Source organism: Rattus norvegicus, chromosome 1 (assembly GCF_021556685.1).
Source record: "Rattus norvegicus strain SHRSP/BbbUtx chromosome 1, alternate assembly SHRSP_T2T, whole genome shotgun sequence".
Classification (NCBI taxonomy): domain Eukaryota; kingdom Metazoa; phylum Chordata; class Mammalia; order Rodentia; family Muridae; genus Rattus; species Rattus norvegicus.
The window spans coordinates 266,473,645-266,491,208 of record NC_141534.1 but is presented as its reverse complement, the minus strand read 5'-3'; the positions used below and the strand labels follow the sequence as shown (position 1 = coordinate 266,491,208).

Here is a 17,564-nt window from a genome sequence, read left to right as displayed (position 1 = left end):
ACACACACACACAGAGAGAGAGAGAGAGAGAGAGAGAGAGAGAGAGATATTCATACAAGTGTACATGAGTATGCATATGCCCATGCATTCCCATGGAATCACACACCTACACTCAGGCATGCTCACGTGCACACATACATACAGGCAAGTTTGGCACACATCTGCAAAACACAACAAAATAAGCGTGTCCTCAAGAAGAGTTGGACCTGTCTCTGCCCATGCTCTACCCAGCAGAGACAGAGGAGAGCAGATTTAGGATTTTACACCATCTGAAAATGGATCTGCAGAAGAGCCCCTGGAGATCCCTGAGCCAAGTGTCCCAGCAAACATGATTCAATGCAGCTTGAGAAACACAGCACACTATGTCACCAAAGGGACCTGTCAAAATCACCTTATACGGACTGACATGTTCTATATATTTAGGAGCACACACATGCACACACACACACACACACACACACACACACACACACCCCACCACCACCACCACCACCACCACCACCACCACCACCATCACAACAACAACAGCAACAACAATTTAAGAAAAAGAGGTCATGAATTTGAAAAGGAAAAATTGGAGGAGGTGGAGGGAAGCAGAAGGGTTTGAAGGAAGGAAAGAAGGAAATGATGTAATTATAATCTAAGAAACTCTTCCTAGAAAGTGCTATATAAACAAGAACTAGATGGACATGGAGATGATAAGAACTAACTGGATAACGGGTGGACACAGACCCACGGATAGGCTAGAGACAGGTTTAATTAGGTCCACAGAACACGTCTAAGTGTCACTAGACAAAGCAGCAAGTTTCCTTTTCCTCAACAAGGTAAGCTCTAGGTCCCACAGCTAGTCCACCGCAAAACGAAGACCAGAGAGCAGGCTTCTTGACGCCCCATCTCCTTTCTTCCCACCCCTTTCTGTATCGAACTCTAAACCCCAGGATTTCCGTCCATTGAAGTCGATTGACGGTATGTCCCACCTGAACTCTGGCGTTTGTAACTGTGTGGTGCTGTGGCTTGGCTCCCGTTACAGAGACACCCTTTGCTGAGGTGGGGGTCTTTGCATCCCAGACTCCCAGGTCCACTGGAAGACTGTCAGAACCCCGGGGTAAGGTATGGAGGACAACCTGCCAACGAGCCCTGACTCTGGATTCCCGAATAAAATGGTTCCTTTAACAGATATCCCTGGAGAGCCAGAGGCTGCCCTTGCCACCCCTAAGAACAGACTGTTGAAATCTGCCAGGGCGGGGGGCCAGCCCCCATATTTCTCTCTTGGTTCCTCTTGAGAAAAACATAATCTGTGGTAGGGATAGATGGTGACAGACAGAGTCCAGGGGAGGAGAGGGGTGACTGGAGCCCAGGAGGATGCACAACTAGCCAGCTCTCAGGATCTCTGCTTAGGGGGTGAGGGAGCTGAAGAGGCTGAGGCCACATCTGGGCTCTGAGTCGCTGACTGAACTGAGTCACTGAGAAGGAAACACCCGGACCACGGTACGACCATCTCACTTGAGTCCTTGAACAGAGCCTTGTGGGAGAAGGCTATGCAACTGCCCAGACAAGACGAGGGTCCTAAGCGCTCCCAAACCCACTGCCCTCACAGCAAGGAATCCAGGAAGCTGCATGAAGCCACTGTGACTCTCAGGGAGGGAGCCTGGGGAGGAAAGGTAGGGGCCATCATCCAGTCTTTCCTCCTTGTGGTAAGATCCATTTTCATCCTACCCCCACCTCCACATGCACCTCCACAAATGGCTGCTTGGGCCCTTTCAAGCCGCAAGCCCTTCTGTGAACTCAGAAACCCCGGTAGTCCAGCTTGGGCTCCAGGCCTCATGTCTTTCTTTTCCAAGCAAACCATGCCTAAGGCTTCTCTGCTAACGGATTGGATGGGAGATGCCAAGACTGGAGACCCTTCTCACACCCCTCTGCCTTCACTCCCCCCTCTGGGCCTCAGCCGCCCTCTGGGGATACAGGCAAGGCAAACTGTCCCTTAGCTAGCAGGGCAGAGGAAAGCCAACGGGGAGCTCTGTGCCTCTCTGCCCCTATGCCTAGGTCACACAGCCCTGGTCCTGGAGGCCTGCCAAGCTGGCCTGTTGTCCAGCACTGTTTGCCTTAGGGGCAATGGGTGCCCTAGAATAAAGGGAGGGTGGGGCAGGCCTCAGCATCAACTCAGGGAGCCGGTATTGGTACCACAGGCCAGGGGTGGGGAGGGAGGTGATTTGTGAAACCCCTGAACAGGAGTTACTGGCGCTAAGTGCCTCCTGCCTCCCCTCTTATCTTGTAGGCCCCAAGAACCTAGATGACTGCAGGCCTCCTCTAAAATCCCTTTGCCTTCCTCTCCCAGGCTTCTCAGTCCAAGGGCCACTTACCTTCCATCCCAGCACATACCCCTTCACTATAGGCAAGATGCAGCAAGCACGTCCAAAAGGCACTTAGCACCCATGTCTGTGACATGCAGAGCTGGTCTGCACACCAGATACAAGTGGCTGCACTTACCAAGTTTGCTCTCCCACCCCAAAACTACCCCTGGTCCTTTGGATTTGTCCCTCAAACCCAGCTCCTCACTGGGATCTCTCCACTCAGCTGCATCAGGAGACCTTCTCCACAGTCACTCATGCTCTTCGGGGCTAATCTTCCCAACTGGTGGCAGCCTGGGGCCAAGGCCCCATTACCTACGTCGATGGGACCCTAAACAAGCCACTTCTGCCTGCCCACCTCCGTATTAGGAGGGATGATCAGATCTCTAAGACCCTCCTGGCAATAAAGTTTCATAACCAATGTTTGAGTCTAAAGCCCTCGGAAGCAAAGGGACAAATGTAGATAGGAGACAGAAATAAGAAGGAAGCCTAACTCTGGCTAGAGAAAACTCAAGCCGCCATTACATTAGTTACCTATAGCGAGCTGCATTGCATTTACCGTATTCTCTGTCAGCGCATTTACTGTTTGATGCACAGTTTCCAGGGCATCCCAGACTTCTGTATACATTCACTTTAGGATAGACATACGCTTTGGAATACACACATCTGGGGCACATAGACTTCAGCGCGTGTGCATACCATACACCGGATATATCTACACTGTGCACACGATGCATTCACATTCAGAGGAGTGTGGGCAGCACAAACCTGGAAACTCTGGGGTTGAAAGCACAGGCTCTTCACAGAGAGGAAACGAGAAATAATGAACTCGAACACCTACTAACCCTAAGTAAACCTTCTGCACAGTTTCATTACCTGTAAAATGGGAAAAACAGTACGATTTACCTCATAGCACTCTTGAAAAATTAAAGAAGGCAACGAGTTGGATGGGCGACATACAACGGAGACATGAATGGCAGTGTGTTAGAGCTCAGGGGTTCAAAGGCAATTTCAAACGTGTGTGTTATCAGATAACCCTAGAGCCTCGAAAACTCAATTACTAGACAGGAGGATCACTTAATTCATGTTTATTTCACATTTGATCTGTAAACTTTTATTTTAAAAAAAAATCCACCATCATGAGCAACAAGTGCTGACATTTAGGTTTTTCTCTCAGGAAAAACAGATCGCAGGCCTTCCACAGTCCGCCTAAACTAAGTAGAAACCAGGTTGTAAACACCAATTCTCCGCCTACTCCCTGACTTTGGCAATTCACTGGTGACGTGATCTCAGCCAGAAAAGCAAGGGGAGGTAACACTTTGATACCCAAGAGCTCTTGGGGCTGGCGCTGAACAGTGTGGCGGACTGTTTGTCTCCTCACACTGTTTACCTTGGCAAATTGTATCGGGTAGGTTTCTTCCACATAATTTCCCCTCCTGTGTGTCTAAAAACAGCTGCTAAAAGATTCCCCTTACTCAGCACTTTCTGGATGAGGGGCGGCACACACACAAGACAGAAACAAGCACACCCACCCGTTCTTCTTCAAGCCTTGGCCCCAGAGGAGAGGAGAACCGCAGCGTCAGTTCTAAAGTGAGTTACTGGGGCAAGTGGTGCCTCAGCGAATAATGGCTTTATACACAGGGCTGGGGCCAGGCAGAAGGTTCATTTCCTTCTGTCTTGGTCCATCGCTGTAATATTTACATAGGAAAAGGCAATTATGCTGTTAGGCACAGGGGGAAAATGAACAGAAATCCCTTCCCTCTCAGGAAATGTCAAAGCAGGTCCGTGTCCAGGGGACAGTTACCAGTTACTGCTGAAAAGTACTGAGAGCGACGATGTAATAACACTAGAAAGGGACTTGCATTGCAAAGGACGTTGGTCTGGACCAGATAGCCCACTGTCTGTGACTGGAGGGCATCCCCACAGCCGGGATTCCAATATCGCGACAAGGCCAATTCTGAGGAACACAAAGTGTGCTATCAAAAATAATGTATATTTACAGTGGAGGGTACGGAGGGCAGGCAGGGCTGCCCTGAATGATATTTTTAAAGGGGGGGAAGGAGGGAAGTGACAATTAGCCAGGGCTAGGAAACCTTGGTTCATTAACCCTTTGGCAGTCATGCCCTCTCTAGTACTGTGCTTGCTCTGAAGAGCTTGGGAGAGTCAGACTCGGGGAGAAGATGGCAATATCGTCAGGAAACAATACTGATCGGGGGTAGCCCACCAGGAAACTGGCTGTGGGCTGGGAACAACCACAACAACCAGCAAAAAGGCGCATATGTCCCTCTCAGCCAGAACTTTACACATGGTAACAAAAGGTCTCAAAAGCCACCAAGTCCCCTCCAAACTGGGTATTACACAGAGCAGGAAGGTCCAGGGTTTCAGAGTGCTAGGGGCTGCATGCGTAGACGCGCCCCCTCGAAGCCCAGGGCCTGCATCTGACCAGGGTCTGTAAGCAGGGCACAGCCCGAGCGCTCACACGATGCGCTTTCTGTCCCCACGGCAGAGGATCTTCTTGAAGGCGCGGCGGAAGTCGTGGTTGAAAATGGTGTAGATAACAGGGTTCAGCGAGCTGTTGCAGTAGCCGAACCAGAAGAAGAAGTTGAAGAGCTGGTAGGGCACCGGGCAGCCGACCGCTATGAGCGTGTAGGTGAAAAAGAACGGGAACCAACACACCACGAACACGCCGATCACCACCGCCAGCACGAACGTGAAGCGTTTCTCGCGGTTCTGCCTCCCGCGCCAGCGCGACGCTTTGGCGCCCCCGGCACGCTCCTCTCCCTGCCCGGACCCCGAAGCCCCCGGCCCCGCAGCCCCGGGCCCGCGCCGCGGCAGACTGTCCCCCGGTTTCACCTGGCTCGCCTTGGTCTTGCCCTTGGCCCGGGGACCGCGCTCGGGTTTGCCGGGCCCCTGGGGCCGCTCGGCGTGCTCGGACGACGAACTCTCCTCTAGGTCCAGCGCATCCCCGTCGCGCGGCCGGGTGGGCGCGGGCTCCCCCGGGGCGCCGTTAAGCTGGGTGGGCAGCGGCTCGGCCTCCGCGCCCGCGGTACCAGCGCCGCGCTCCGGGCCCAGCCCGTTGGGCCTGCGATCGGCGCCCCCCGGCGGCGCGGAACAGGCGTCCGGACCCCGGCGACTGGGCGGCACGCGGGTGCGACGCTTGGCGATCTGGTAGATACGCACGTAGACCAGGATCATGATGAGGCAAGGCGCGAAGAAGGAGCCGATGGACGACGAGATGACATACCACTTCTGGTCGTTAATCTTGCAGCTCGGCTCGGCCGGCTGCTGCCCGCCGCCAGCGCCCTTCTTCTCTATGGAGATGAGTGGCGGGAAGGAGATGACGGCCGAGATGACCCACACAGTGACAATGATGGCCTTGATGCGCCGCGGCGTGCGCTTCAGGTTGTACTCGATGGCCTGCGTGATGGACCAGTAGCGGTCAAGGCTGATGGCGCACAGGTGCACTATGGACGACGTGCAAAAGAGCACGTCGAGGGCCAAGTAGATCTCGCACCACACCTTACCAAAGTACCAGTAGCCCATAACCTCGTTGGCCAAAGAAAAGGGAATGACCAGCGTGGCCACCAGGATGTCCGCTGAGGCCAGAGACACCAGGAAGAGGTTCTGGGGCGCTTTGAGCGCGCGGCTGGTGAACACTGCGATAATAACCAGCACGTTGCCAAACACGGTGAACAGCATGAGCAGGCCAGCCAGGCACACCAGCGTCAGCGTCACCTGCAGGGAGTAAGGGGTGGCCCGGGTGCCGCCTCCGGGCGCCTCGGTGCCGTTCCAGCTGCTATTGCCGGCATCCGGCTGCAGGGAGCCCATGGGCGCAAAGCTGCCCTCGGCCAGCGGCTGCTCCTGGCGGAACATGAACGCGGGTGCTGGTTCTCCTGGGCCTGCTGCCAGCTGCTTTCCGGCCCCGCGTCCGTGGGTCCTTCCTCTTCCTCCGGTGCGCGGCTGGTCCCGCCGCGCCTCACATAGGGAAGAGGGCCGCAGGGAGCACGGGCCCAAGCTGGGGACCGCTAGTGGTCCATGGACTGGAGCCCGCGAACTGGCACCGGTTCGTCTTTCCGATGCTCCGGGTGGGTGCTTTCTCTCTCCCAGCTCCACAAACACAGTCAAGTTTTATTTCTAAGCGGCAGGATCGAGTGGGGCCAGCTGGTGGCTGGAGATTTATTCTTCAAGAAAAGAGAAAAGAAATTATCGGTGGCCTGATGATTTGGAAAGATGTCAGAAAATTAAACAAATGTATCTAGCTAGCCATCTATCCCTTGACTCTTAAGCTGAGAGAAAGCAGGAAGTCTTACCCCAAGAGGCAGCCGAGGGGTGTCGTTGCGAGCTCGGGGTCCTAGGTCTGTCTTCTTATACCCCCGAAGAGATTTCCGACTCCGTTGCTACCTCCCAGGCGCGGTGGCGCGAGCTGGGCCGGACCTCCGGCGAAGGCGCGGACTCTGCCTCCTCCAGAAGCCCCAAGGGACTTCCAAAGTTGTGCGCCCTGCTGGGGCTGGGACGCTGCGCACAGAGTTCGGGGGCGGCGGCGGCGGTGGGGTAAAGGGTGTGGGGGCCGCATGAAGCCGCCCCCCCACCTCGGTCCTCAGAGCCAAGCTAGGTGAGCGATCGGCTCTCCACGAGCCGCGGCGGAGCCAAGGGTGGCCGCTAGCCGCGAGCTGGGCGGGCGCTGAGCGCCGCAGACCCGGCGGGGGTCGGAGGACCACGTGAGTTTTAGCTGGACCGAAGCACTTGCGTCTGGGGGCGCTGGGGTGGCTGGGTGGTGTGCGCCGGCTGCTGGGCGTCTGCACGGAAGCGGGAGCCGCTGCTGCTCGGCCTCTCAACGCTGGACTGGTTTTATAGCCCCAGGAAGAAGCCGGCGTTGCTGAGCAGCTAGCGTCAGCCCCCACGTGGGAAGTCGACCCTCCTCCGCCCCTCGCGCCTCCCCTCCTTAGGTCTAGAGCCCGCACCGGCGTCGGACCCCAGAGAGCGCTGCCTCGCAAGCTGGACCGGCCTTTTGGAAAGGCGGGTACGGGGAGCAGGGGGCTTTAAGAGAGAGCCTAGGGAGTGGGGAGCGGCCCCTGCTGGGAGTTGGCCTGCTGGGCAGCTACTAGCTGGCCCAGGAGACAGTAGCGGGCACCCAGCAGTACACCCATCTAGCTGGGTTCTAGCAGGAGAGGGTGCCAGGGTGTTGGGACCCGAATTAGGAGATGCAGGGTGGCATAAGAGTCGCTGGCGAAGCAGCCCCGCCCCAGGCCAGACGCAGTTGCTCTGGTGGCTAGGATGAAAGGGATCCTGAAGAGGTAAGCTTGTGCAGGTTCCTAAGGAACCGCTGGAGCGGAATGGACCAGCACCCAGGCGAGAAGACCAGGCCGGAGTTATCCATACTTAGGGAAGAGAAGGCCACGTATCCTTGCAGCCACCGAGCTGTCTGCGGGACTCTCGGGGCCTGGAGTCTGCCCTGCGCCCCCTTGAACCGCGTTGGGGAAGGGTCCTGGAGGGGCAGGCCCTGAGCTGTGACAGAACGAGAGCGCACTGACACCTGCTGGCCGCTGGTCGTCACGGCTGGAAAGCGACTTAAGGGCTCCAGGTGCCTCTGGAACCCTCTCCTCCCCCTTTTTTTTTTTTTCCTGTCTTGGGGGCAGTTTTGGACTGAGCTCGGGGGTGGGGTAAGCGGGAACAGATTTCAAACGGCACTGTGCGATGATGCAGAAATCTTCAGGTTGGAAATATCTACCTCCGATGAGTGAGGCTCGGAACCTTCTGCAGATGTTAGCGTCCCGGACCTTCCTCTTTGCTTGCACAGCTTTCAACTACTGGGAACCGTTGAGCATTTGTTGTGGCACAGATATTTTATGAAGAGCTGGAAAAAAAAGAGCTCCGCGACGTTATAAGTAGATATAAGCTTCGATCGCGCTGTTTTAATCAGCACTTACTGTATGCACGTATTAAAGTATCACACTGTATTCCGCAGATGTATAAAATTATTATGTTTGTCAAAGAGGGTTTCATGTCTATGGAAAAAGAAACGTTAACTACCCTGATTCGGTCCTTATATACTGTGTGTAATATTGAATTAACACGCAGTGCCTTACACATTTGTACAATTAAACGTGAAAGAAAAACATCTTGTTAGGCTCACCCTACTTACATGGGCTTTTCTCCTACACCCCCAATACACAGACATGCACACACGTCTACACAACATCTGTCAGTGAGGGCCCCATGCTAGTCAAGGAAGAAAGGGTTTTTCCATGCTTTCTCTGATGAGAATGGTAGGAGCTTGGGGGTAGCTGGCAAGGTTTCTAAGCATGCTAGATGTCCCACCACAGGTAGGAGAGCCTGTGCACCAGATTTGCTATGCTGTCTAAAATCTTTGAATGAGCAGCAGGAAGATCATGAAGTCCCAGAGAGCACAAAATGTCAACAGGATGGACATAAGACCTTAGAAAGATCTGTCATACTTCAGAGATCACTAAATCTAAATGTCATATGCAGTCATCCAAGCCAGGATCCAAGGTCTGAGCAGAGCCGAGCAGATGGCCCCAGGACATCAAAGTGCAGGCTCGGGTCTGGCTGAGGACTGCAGGGTCCATGAATCACCTTGACCATCAGTTCGAATTGACTAGTCACTTAGTATTTGACAGTGCTATTAACTATGTCTCAGATGTTTTATTTGAATTCAGTGCCTTTACCCCCAATCCTTCCCTGGTGGGTGGGATAGCCTCTGCTCCCAGGCATCCCACTAGGAACACTTCAGAGGCTCAAGAAAACCAAGATGGCAGACTGTCCCCTCTCCGTTGAGTCTTTTATTCCCTGTCTTAGCCCTCTGCTCTGAGCCTCTTGTCAGGAACAGGGTCATTGCCAGTGTGCTCATTTGGAAAGGTGACTAAAAGTGGTCAGCGGGGAGTGTCCAAATTATGTGGAGATTTTTGAAAAGCCAATGGAAGCTACTAAGAATGAGGTCAGGTTGAGAATCACAGCCCTGAGTCTCAGATATGCAGACTCTTAGAATGATACCACAGACCTCAAAGGAGCTGAGGCAGATCAAACATTGGATGTTGTCATTGGGGGCCTGAGGAAGAGTCACCTCTGGACCTACTCATGAAGGCCTATAACTATTAGTAAAAGATAAATACCAAAAGAGCACTTCTTAGTACTGAACACAGGTTGAGCACAGTGCTAAGCACATTTTAAGCTATATATTATTTTGTCTAATCTTTTGCTTATATAAATGGGGGAAAATAAGGTTAGCAAGGTTAAGTATACATTGCCAGCCATTTATTGGACCATATTTCCTGAATGTAAGCCCAAGAAATGTTCCACCACCACCCCACCAACTGCAAGGCTCTGCCCTCTGGACACTATCAAAGGCCCATCCAGAGGCTAAAGCTATGGATGTAGCTCAGAGTGGAGTGCTTACCCAGCATGTACGAAGCCTTGGGTTCAATCCTCATTACCACTACATAAGCTGAGCGGGACAGCACATGGGAGATACAGGCATGGCTGTCACAAGTCATCCTGTTACATAATGACTTTGATCCTCTTGGGAGGTGTTGGGAAGTTCCCCTCTATCCTCTCTTCTCCTCCAGTTGTTACTAATACAGTAGGGCATACGTAGGGTACAGCACATACCTCATTCTGCTTCGGATGCTCTCTGTCCTGGTATGGCATCAGGCACACTCCATGGGAGAGTGAATGTCTCTCACCCTTTCTGCTGTAGAGCATGAAGAAATGAGAACTCCCCCTCTCCTGGGTATCAGTGTTAGCTTGAATAAACTGATGTTTGGGCCCACCCACTCACACATGGTGGGCTCATCTTTTAATCCTAGAGCATCCCTGAAGAGGGATCTGCCGCATCATGGACTATTTCTAGAATAGACCCCTTGAGAATACCAGTTTGCTAGTGCTAAAGTGTGGTCTTGGTACTTCCATTTCGCCACACACACACACACACACACACACACACACACACACACACGCACACGCATGCACACGCGCATGCGCACACGCACAAATATTCGTGAGATGAATAAAATGAATTCCCCATCTGACACAGGCCCACAAGTAGACAGCCAAGATGACTACTACTTCAGTCCCTAATCAGGATTCAACTCTGCTACTAAGTAACCCGTGGATATAGGTATAAGACTGAGGTGGTTTGAATCAAAATGGCCCCCAAAGGCTCACAGGGAGTAACAAGATTAGGAGGTGTGGCCTTGATGGAGGAAGTATGTGGGGGGGGGGCGCTTTGAAGTTTCAGAAACTCAAGCTAAGCCCACTGTCACTCTCTCTAACTGCTTCCTTTGGTTCAGGATGTAGAACTCCCAACTACTTCTCCAGCACCAAGAATGCCTACATGCTGCCATGAGGACAATAGACTAAACGTCTGAACTGCAAGCCAGCCCCAATTAAACGTTTTCCTTCATAAGGGTTGCCATGGTCATAGTCTCTTTGCAGCAATAAAACTGCAATACAAAGACCCTCTCATTCTTTTTTTATTTTTATTTTTCCTAAAAGGAATTTTTAAGTCAACAGAGGTGTTCTAATTGTGTCAATTAGATGATTGCCAAAATGTGAATGTTGCTTGAGGCAAACAATCTGTCTTCAAGTTGCAGCTGATTCCACTGTCAAATAAGACCCAAATGTGCCTTCACATCTCAGCCCTACAGTTTGAGCTTGAATGTGAAGTGTTTCTCACAGGACTTTTGTGTTGACAGCTTGCTCCCAAGCTGGTAGCACTATTTTGAGAGCTTGTGGCAACTTAAAGAAGTGAGAGACTTAGTCGAAGGAAGGAAGTCACTGGGGGCATGGCTTTTACTGTGGCTAGAAAGTGGAAAGTCCCACAGGTCCCTGTGTTTGAACATTTGGCCTCGGTTGACCGCGATGTTTAGGGAGTTGTGGATCCTTTAAGAGGTGGAGCTTCCATGCAGGAAGTGAGTCATTGGGGATGGCCCTGGTAGTCCCATAGCTGGGCCTGACTTCCTGTTATGTCTGTTTCTGGGTTGTGGATAAGGACCAGGACTGCAGCATCCTGCTCTGCCACCCGCCATGATGGATTGTATTCCAGCACACATATGCCACTATATACCCTCTCTTCCTTACACTGCTTCTTGCTACAACAAGCAATGTAACTAAGGTGTCTTTGAAGGTCATGCCTGGTCCTTTCCACACACTCCTGCTACCATGGTGTTCTTTTCTTTAAGGACATAGGGCAAGGTAACACGGCTCACTCTGAACTGTGAGGCTAATGAGTTGTTTCTGCCAGGTATTAAGTCAATGGAAAGCAACTAGTGCGCTTACTTCGATGGCAACTTGAGTTTAACAGAAAGGGCCAGGTGAGCTAGAGAGAGGTTATTGTTACTACTATTGTTAGTTTTGGCAAGGGGGGGGGGGGACGAGTTTTGTTACTTTAGAATATTTGATTGTCTCAGAGGAAAAACACTGCCTCCCTATTAGCTTTTATCCTTAGGCAGTGTTAAAACTCTCTCAAAGAGAAATTCTGCCACACATTCAAACGCAAACCACTCTACACACACACACACACACACACACACACACACACACACACACACACACACACGGACGTGGGGAGACAACACGGGACTTAAACACAACACTCTTGCTCATCTCAACATGATGAGCAGGTGTGGAACACAGTGTTCTCAATTGTTCACGGAGTACACACAGCCAGAGCTACAAACATCTGTCCACTCACTGTCTTGCTGAGAGAGGAGGAGGGAAGACCTGTGAGCTTTCACTTAACTCCGCCCACATCTCATTTTCCGCGTGCTGAATTCAGCCTTTGGCATCCTGTGACTATTGAAAGTTGATAGGAGGCAGAAGGAAAGGGGGCCTCTTCCTGGGGTGTTGTGTAGAGCTGTCATCTGCTCTCATGTCCCAGTGTGACGCCAGGTCCCTGTGGCTGCTCACAAGCTACAGCAATAAGCCCTACCTCTGCCCTTGTCGTTCCTGGCCTGGAAACCAGAGGCAGGTGTTTTCCTATCTGTGAAAGCCTCCAGCCAAGACCAGAGAGAGATCGGTGGGCCAGGATCAACTCTACTCTAAGGATGCCAAGGAAGGTTGAGCTCTCTGCAGACTCTTAGCTGCAACCTTACTCTACCTAACGTGTTGTGCCTTGACTTAAAAGTGTGACCCTGAAGTGTTTGTGTGTGTACACTCACAAAGCTTACCATCGCCTACCTCGGGGTTCTGGGACAGTCCTCACAGATAAATGCCTGCCCCACCCCAACCAGCAAAGGAATAATGTTCTCCTTTGTCCAGACACAGGAGGAAAAGCAACTCCTGGACTGGCTATGGTGAGCAACGGCTATTTGTTCTTGCACTTGACACGTGAGGTAGAGCGCCAGCCCATGGGTACAAAGGAGGCATTTGTCACCAACAGTAATAAGTCTTAAGCTAACATTCCATTAATCTAATTAGGTAAAGTGAGTCACCCTTCATGTTTGCTTAAAGAAACCATGGAGACATTGTGCCTGAAACACAGGGAGAGACAGAAGGGGGACAGAGATGGGGGAGGGGGAAGAAAGGGAGAGGAAGGGGAGAGAAAGGAGAGGATAGCAAACTGGCTATGACTGTTACTAAAATGGCCTTTCCCAATTCTCCTCAGTCAACAGCACAACTCTTTCTTGCTCAGGAACCCCCGCCTGCAAGGTCCTGAGAAGCACTTCAAGAGAGCCATTGATAATTTGACTTGGGAGTGACAAAGCAGAAGTTCCCGCCCTGCTTCTGCCATTTGATAATTGCATTTACTTGACTTTGCTGGGCCCTAGTTTCCACATGTGGAAAACAGGAAAGAGTTGTACACAACACACATACGCTTTTAAGTGGAGATTAAATGTGTGAATGCACAGGACATAGTCAGCTTAGAGTTTGGCTTAATGGATGTAAAATATACATTGCTTATTTCTTGTTTGTCTAGCAACACTTTCTCCCGTATTAATCTGAGTATCAATGCAAATAGATCCTAGGATCTGACAGTCTCAGCAATGAATTGTTAATAAACCAAGCCAGCACTTAGAAATAGGAAGTAAAAGCAAAAATAAGTGGCGGTAATGGGCTTAACACATTTGGGTACATTGGTGTAACGTTTGTGCGAGAGGTAAAGGTGTGTGTGTGTGAATGAGTTGATGTTCACAATCGAGAAGGAGATGCACCACAGGGCTCCTTACCCCAGAGGAGATATACAAACACTGGTGAAATCCAGAGACACAGTGACATTGGGCTTGGCAGGAAAAGCCTCACAGCAGGTCATCCATGCTCTAAAGTCTGTAACAGATGGAAATTAGGAATCACCTCTTTTGGAGTCAACTCAAACGTTGACAGTTGTGCCTGGATCTAGAATCCGGTGTGGACCAGACTGCAGGGGGAGGAGGCAGAGGAGAGGAGGGGGACCCAGCTGTCAAAGCTGAGGAAACCTAAGCTAGAGAAAGACGTAGACATTTCCAAGGCGTTTCCTCCCACAACTGGCACTGATTCCACTTGAAGTAGAACAGTAAATGGCTTGATTAAGGCTGAATTGAGATCCGGTCCCATCCAGGGGGCAGATGGCTTTGGGCAAGGCGGATGCAGCATTTCATACTCTCCGTCACTAAAGGGCAGAGTCATCCTCTTGGCTCTCTTGTTCTTATTTTCTCTCCTTTCTTTCTTCCCTCCCCAAAGGAAAGAAGATGAAGCAAAAGCACTGGTTAATCAATATAAGGAGCCAAACAGCTCTCAACATGTCTGGAGAGAAGCCACCACTGTCTGTCCCAGCTCTGTGTCCAGTTTCACAGTTGTGAGGCAGAGTAGTGGACCCCTTTCTCCACCTCAGACTGAGTGACTCTACAGTCCACATAGCTATTCCCCACTTTACTCTCCCACTTGGTTCCCACTCTGTTCCATCAAAACACTTGACTGGAATAAATGATGCAAAAGCTTTAATTAGTGGTAAAACTATATTGAGTCAAGATCCGTTGGTGAAAATCATGCACAAAGCATAATTCAGTGTATCCTGAGGACTCTTTTGGATACTCAAAATGTAATCAAGCTTTTATGAAGCACAAAGAGTAGTGGGGCACACACATGTACACACATGTATTCCTAGAACTCCCATGACAGGGCTGGCCCAACTCTAAGTTCAAACCCAGCCTGGTCTAGATAGTGAAATCCTGTCTAAAACAGAAGGGGAAAAAAGGGGGGGGGGTAGATTTCCAGCAATGATGGTACTCTTAAGATGAAATTTCAAAACAACTTTTTATCCAATCATGAAAATGAGACAAAATAGAGAAAATTTAAAAGATATACCTTCCCCTGTGACAGATATTTGATGAAGCAAATCTATCATAATGACCCTCCCCACTTCTCTCTCTGCCACCAAACATTCAAGTGAAAAACTAAACATTACAACTAAAACATCCAGAAAACACAAACTCGACAACCTGGAAAGTAAGCATTAGTAGGCAGATTAACAAGACAAAAATTAAAGAAACCCATGTGTGAGGTCTTTACCCTTCATCCCCCAACTTAAGTAGTGTGAGCAACTGAAAACGATGGAGGAACTCCACTTATCTTTGCAGAGAAAAAAAGATTAATGACACTTAAGTTTATGAATACCTTTCCTTTGGCATTATACCTAAAACTCGACTGCCAGACCCAGGTTCTGTAGCGCCCCTTTCTGGCTTGTCTTTCAATGTCGTGTTGGATATCTAGGTCTCTTGCTCTCCACACAGAGCTAGGAGCTTGGACTTTTACATCTGATGTTTGGGCATATAGTTCATTCTAGGTTTTAGGATTTGAATTTGTTAGATGCACAGCACAGGCAGATAGGCAAACAGATAGTCATTCAGATAGACAGGCAGGGAGGCAGGCAGATGATACTGACAATCATATTTCTGTATACCTGAAAAGGTCATCATTACTGCTCCTTTGGAAATGGGCTGTTGAAAGTTATCACAGAGATAAAACATCTTATCAAGTGTTTTGGGTTTGTGTTGATTAATATAATCATGTGACATGTTCCCCCTTAACCTGGCGGTATAATACATAATTTCAGAGTCTTCTGTACCTGGCATACACAGCACTTGGTTGTGCATAACTTTTTATGCATGATCAGATAGAACTTGCTAATATTTGGTCGAGAATCTTTGCATCGGTGTTCTGAAGAGATGTTTGTATGGCATCTTAAGGACTTCATCTGGGCTTAGTATTGGGATAAATCTGACCCCAAAGAATGAAAAAAAAGAACGAACCCACCCACCCCCTTCTATTTTCTGGAAGGGATTGTAGAAAACTACCTGTATAAACCATTTAAAGATACATATTTTTGAAATGTTTAATTCTACTAAATATAAGTACAGGTTCAGTTTCTTAAATAGAAATTTTTTTTCCTCATGTAAAATTTGGCACATTTTATCTTTCAAAGAATTGGCCCATTTTGTTTTAGCTATCAAGTTTAGGTGCACAGAGGTTTTCATAGTATCTATTAACCTTTTTTCCATAGGGACTATTGTGACATCATTGTCTTCATTTATGATAACAAGAATTAGTAAGGCAGTAGAAGCCATAAGCATGAGTAGAAGCTTATGTGTTTACTAATATTTTCAAATAACTTGTTTTCATTTTTTTCTACTGACTTTTTGTCTTATATTTCACTGATGTCTACTCTCTTTTTTTTCCTTTGGATTGTTCTACATTTGCTCTTTTTAAAGGTTGTTTCTTTTTAGGTTAAAATTTTCATTTTATTTTAGATCTTATTTTTTTTCTTTTTTTAATATAGCACAAGCTGTTCTCAGTGCTCCTCTGGGCTCCGCTTTCACCATTTCAAACATTTTGACAAGTATGTACTTTTTATTTTCATTTAGCGCAAAGTTTATAAAGGAAATTCAAGATTACATGGGTCCAAAAAGTAATTTCTAACAGAGGGGTGAATGGTGAACTGACCGTGACCTGACCCACTTCTTGAACTTGTTTTTGCTCATCTTTGAGAGCTCTCAGTCACGGATCACTGGAGCTCGTGGCGGCTTCCCTTCTTCCAAGTCTTCTGTCAATGTGGCTGACCAACACCGGTCAGCTTCAGCACAGTGGACACACTGGCTACTTTTCCCTTGCTGTAAGAAAACACCACAGCCAAAGATGACTGACGGAAGGATTTATTTTGGCTCACAGCTTCAGAGGCAGAGTCCATCCTCCTGGTAGGAAGAGGCTTGGCAGCAGACAGCTGGATCAGAAAGCTAAAGATCACATCTTCAACCAGAAAGCAAAAAGGCGGAACTGGAAGTGGGTTGTCCATGCTCTCTTCTCAAGATGTACAACAGAAAATAACTATATCGTAGATTCCCCAAGGATGTAGATATACTTTCCAAACTTAGGATGTAAGAGGACAAAGAAACACAGAATTGCTTAACCATCCTACAAACTGTCATTATGTTTAGACTCCTTCCAGGTCTAAAAAATGCAATCAGGCTACAACATTGCCACTCCTTTACTCTGCCAGACTCCCTTCAGTCACTCAGAACTACTGCACAGAAGCTCCCATCCTTTAAGGTTGTTCTCACAGCTCTGAAACAACCTCTTCCAAAGCTGAAACTCTAGAAAGGAAGCCATATGAGTGGTCCCTCAGTCCTATGTTCAATGTGACAGAAAAAAGAAGACTGCACTGCGAGTTTCACGGTCCTAGGTACTTCTGAACTAGTAGATTTACCTGAGAGAGGAGATAATTTCAACCCCCTCAAGTCATCTCCCAAATTAAAACTAGTAAAACACACACACACACACACACACACACACACACACACACACACAGCTGCAGATATAGCAGGCTTTAGTCCTGCACCTGAACTGTTTTGGCTTAGAAGGACAAGTGTGAAACTTCACCATTAGTGTATGCATTTGCAGGCTGGAGGGCCTCAATGAGCCCTCACTGTTAGCTTAACCAGGCCCCACTGTTTAAATCAGCATCCACCCCTTTAACAGATCTCAGCCAGAGCTGGGCAGGTGTTATGACTTAGTGAGGGAGGAAACACAGTGGAGTAACAACACTGCTTAAGGGGCCAGATGTTGCTGCTTCTAATTTCAGCAATGTGTGATGTGATGTGCGCAACCCACTCCCTTCCCTAGAAATTAAATCTTGAAAGTAATACAGTCAGATTAACTTAAAAACAGGGAAATTAATTTTATGACTCAACACACAACAAATATTTAAAAAGCCTAAACAGGGTTTTTCTT

At 49.3% G+C, this 17,564-nt stretch overlaps 1 protein-coding gene across 1 annotated transcript; it reads right to left on the bottom strand.

Moving 5' to 3' along the window:
* Positions 1 to 3,420: 3,420 nt before the first annotated feature.
* Adra2a (adrenoceptor alpha 2A) lies at positions 3,421 to 6,221 on the bottom strand. Its single transcript, NM_012739.3, has one exon. It carries the CDS (start codon positions 6,219 to 6,221, stop codon positions 4,824 to 4,826), a length of 1,398 nt encoding a protein of 465 aa, NP_036871.3. The 3' UTR covers positions 3,421 to 4,823.
* Positions 6,222 to 17,564: the final 11,343 nt, after the last annotated feature.